Here is a 3,923-nt window from a genome sequence, read left to right as displayed (position 1 = left end):
GCGGGGCCAGGCCGGATATCCGGGGCGGAGCGAGCGGCCGGGGGCGGGGCCGCCCGCGGAGCGGGGGGAGGCGCCTGAGCAGCGGTCGCTGGCCTGTCGTTCGCGGGGTGGCTGCCCGCCACTTCCCCGGGGCTCCTCGAGCTGGGCTCCTTTGGCACCAACCGGCCATTTTTAACACGTGCGATAGCAGTTGCCCCTTGGAAAGCTCATTTTTGTCCGTTTACAAAGCGGCCTCGCTGTTCGTTGGTTCATCCCGTCAGGGGCGGGGCGCACGCAGCCCCCTGCCCTCGGGGAGCCCGCAGGCCCTCCCGGGGAGTCCGTCTGGCCGCGCACCTCCCGGCGCCCCGGCGGGGGCCGCCCGGCACTTCCCCGGGGGCCCGAAGGGAGAGCGGTCTGGCGCCGCCACCAGAGTCAACGTCACCCTCCAGGCGGGGCCAGATGTTTCTGCAAACAGCAAGAGTGTGAAGCTCGGTGGGGAGGAAGTGCTTCCGAGGGACTTGTTCATCACACAGCCATCTCGTTAAATAGACGGACTCAAGCATTTATCGAAGGTTTTGACCTCAAAGAAAAACTTAAGACGTTTGCTGAAGACAGGAAGGCAAACTATTCAAGGACGAAGATGGGGTTTTGCAGGAGGGGAGAGAAATTAGGAAAGGTGGGGATCCACAGCCAAGGAGCAGGGTGGAGGGTAGAAGGATGTACAATTTCTAGAAACCGGATTCTTGCTGAAGGCAGGCCAGGGTGGTAAGATACCAGGCAGGGGGATGAGGAATTTGAGCAGGTACCCAGCAGGACTCTAGAGGGGCCAAGGGCAGAGCCAAGGGCAGAGCCAAGGTGGGGGCCTACTCCCAGGAGCTCCAAGACTCGTTTGCTCAGAGTCCTTGCCACCTCAGCTGTGCCATGAAATATGATGGCTGTGACTAAAATGGGCCAGATGTTTTGAAAAAACTGAGCCTAAGGCGAAAACCAGACTCGCAAGGGAAGCAGTGCACCATAGAAAAGCTGACCTACCTCGCTGTGGCTGGGCTGTAAGGTGTCGGGAGAACGGCTGGAGCCGGAGAGACAGGTAGTGGGAGGCAGAGCCAAGTCTCCAGGCCAGGAGTTCCCTGGCTTCAACGAGAATCATCTGGGGAGCTTTAAAAATGTGCTGATAAAGGGCCCTCACTCCAGACCAACTAAGTTAACTCCTGATGATAAGATGTGGGCCTCAGTATATTTTTGCTGCTCCCCAGGTGATTCCAGCATGTAGCCAAGGTTGAGAACACCTGGCTTAGTTAAGATGTTTGGACTTGATCCTAATTACAATGAAGCCCTGAAGGACTTTCAGTAGGGAAGGCCTGAGAGCAGGTCTGTGTATTTCAGGAAGGAGGAGCAGGGAAGCTGTGGCAGGAACCAGAGGGGACAGGGTGACTGGGACTCAGAGCCACCATGGAGAGAAGACAAGGGCAGACTCAAGAGCAATTGGAATCCTTAACTCAAAATTGCTTACCTCAGGGAGAGGGACTAGGGGAAAAAGCACATTCCCTTTTTACTATATATATATTGTCTTATTAAGATATTACAGGTATGGGGGCACCTGGGTGGCTCAGCTGGTTAAGCGGCTGCCTTTGGCTCAGGTCATGATCCTGGAGTCCTGGGATCGAGCCCCGCATCGGGCTCCCTGCTCCGCAGGAAGCCTGCTTCTCCCTCTCCCTCTGCCTGCCTCTCTGCCTACTTGTTCTCTTTCTCTCTCTCTCTGTCAAATAAATAAATAAAATCTTAAAAAAAAAAGATATTACAGGTATGTATTTTTTGTAACTTAAAAATGTTTTTAAATCTCTCAAAACCGGGGTGCCTGGGTGGCTCTGTTGGTTGAGCGACCGACTCTTGATTTCGGCTCAGGTCGTGAGATCGAGCCCCACGTTGGGCTCCGTGCTTGGCAGGAGTCTGCCTGGGATTCTCTCCCTCTGCCCCTCCTGCTTGTTCTCTTGCTTTCTCTAAAATAAAATAAATCTTTAAAAAAAAAATCTATCATAAAGTCTTACATGACACCAATGGTGCCCCTTAGAACTTTGGTTTGGGCCAGAGACAAAAGTGGGGTAGGGTATCTTACAGAACTCTTTCAAGTAAAACTTCAGATTTGTGCACTCAAGCTTGTCACAACACAGGGAAGGAGCACTTGGTGGCTGTAAGTCACCAAGAGGTGAGGCAAGGATTGGACTAACAGGGTCGGTGGAGTTTAGGGACTGTGGCTGGCGGACGCCTTTAGCTTGACGGTGAGGGTGAGCGACTCTCGAGTTGGGCAGGAAGGTGAGAGCGAGTTTCTGCTCGTGCTCGCCCCCCCGCAGAGGCGGCAGTCAGACCCATGCGCGGAAGCAGACCCCAAGGACACCCCGGCTGATCTGCTCCCTCAGCACGCCGCACCCCTACACTCCTGTGCCAGTTATTTGCAAGTCTGCACGCGTCTTACACACGCTTCAGGAAACTGGCCTAATGATTAATTTACACACAGAGCAATTCAACAACTCACACCTGAATCCCCTGGAACTTGAGGCATAAAAATTATAGTCTGAATATCTCTGAATTGAATGTGAATTGAGTATCTCTGAATTGAAAGAAAATATCACTGAATCCCGAAAGTCGTAATTTTACAAATGTACAAATTAAGGAATTTGCCAAGAGTATCAGGAGGGAACAGAAAAGGCACTTGAGGTGATAATCTCTATTAATTCCCTTCAGAATATGGACATAAAAATACAAACCATCATGCATTTTCTTTCCTTAAAAAGGCCACGAAGACACTGATTCAGTTGCTATGAGCAGATCTGAAAGGTTTCATTGGCAGCTTAGGCAGTTTATTCAGCAAGTATTTTGGAATAATGGACAGATCAGTTGGTAATTTAGCAGCACCCAAGCTGTTGGAATCAGGGCCATTTGACGTCACAAGTCACTAGGCTACTCCCGAGAAACTAAGGTATTTTATTTTAAGTCACAGAAGTGGAGTCAAGCGTTCCGAAGAAGCTCACGTAGCCGGAGGCGGCCGGCTGTCAGTGAACGGGGGTGAGGGCCTCATACAGCCTCTGTGCGGCCAGCTCCACCATTTCCCGCAGGGATTCGTCTTCCTCGCTCCCTTCTTCGCATTCTACAGTCTGAAAGTGAAAGCACAAACAGGCCTTTCACCCTAAGCGTCTACAAGTGTTCTACGGAAGACAGACTGATCCTCTTTAGCTATCCTCATTTCCGGGAGGGGCGGGGGTCACCGAAACCTGGCATCTGGGGCCCCGAGCTGTGGCCCTCAGGCCTGCAGGCGTGGGCCCGACCTGCGGAGCGTGACTGCACAATCACTGGGTCTAATTAGAGGTTAATTTTGGAAAAAGGAATAAATGGAAAATCTAGTGAACTAGATTTAATTCAAAGCCCATATTCTGACCCAGTAAGTTTCATTACCAGGAACTCAGTCTTTGTAATACCAATTACTTAGCAAGCTCAAAATCTGTATTAAATCTGATTTAGACTAATAATCTTCTAGTAATTTCTCAGCTACAAAACACTATATGTGGTTTTAAAATTTTATCATACTATAAATATTGCTCATATTACAACTTAGTAAGGAAAGAAAAAAGTAACACCCTCAATTCTATAACCTAATGATAACTCCTGTGAACATTTCAGTGTATAACCTTCCAGACTTTGAGCTACACATATGTATTTCTTTAAAACCAAAATGGGGTAATTTGTCATACTTGCGATCTTGTTAACTTTTCTTGCCCCTCACTGATGCGGGGGGACAACTGTGCCCATCAGTGATCCCCATCGCCATCCTGCTGATGGCTGCCTGTACAGACCTCCGTGTCCGGGAGTACACTACACACACAATCTATTGTGATTTCATTTAGTTTCCTACTCGTGCGTATTTCGGTCTCTTGCAGTTCTGCTGATGTTAC

At 50.1% G+C, this 3,923-nt stretch overlaps 1 protein-coding gene across 4 annotated transcripts in view; it reads right to left on the bottom strand.

The window, feature by feature from the left end:
- Positions 1–2,935: 2,935 nt before the first annotated feature.
- CPSF3 (cleavage and polyadenylation specific factor 3) overlaps positions 2,936–3,923 on the bottom strand; it is a 43,812-nt gene continuing 42,824 nt past the window's right edge. For all 4 annotated transcript variants that reach the window (XM_021697787.1, XM_021697788.2, XM_044919000.1 and 1 more), the window contains one exon: positions 2,936–3,128. In XM_021697787.1, the coding sequence (XP_021553462.1) occupies positions 3,027–3,128 (102 nt within the window). In that variant the 3' untranslated portion in view covers positions 2,936–3,026. The remainder of the gene's footprint in view (positions 3,129–3,923) is intronic.

This window comes from Neomonachus schauinslandi, chromosome 10, assembly GCF_002201575.2.
Source record: "Neomonachus schauinslandi chromosome 10, ASM220157v2, whole genome shotgun sequence".
Taxonomy (NCBI): domain Eukaryota; kingdom Metazoa; phylum Chordata; class Mammalia; order Carnivora; family Phocidae; genus Neomonachus; species Neomonachus schauinslandi.
Note: the sequence above shows the minus strand (reverse complement) of the source record. Positions and strands in the feature narration are given on the sequence as shown.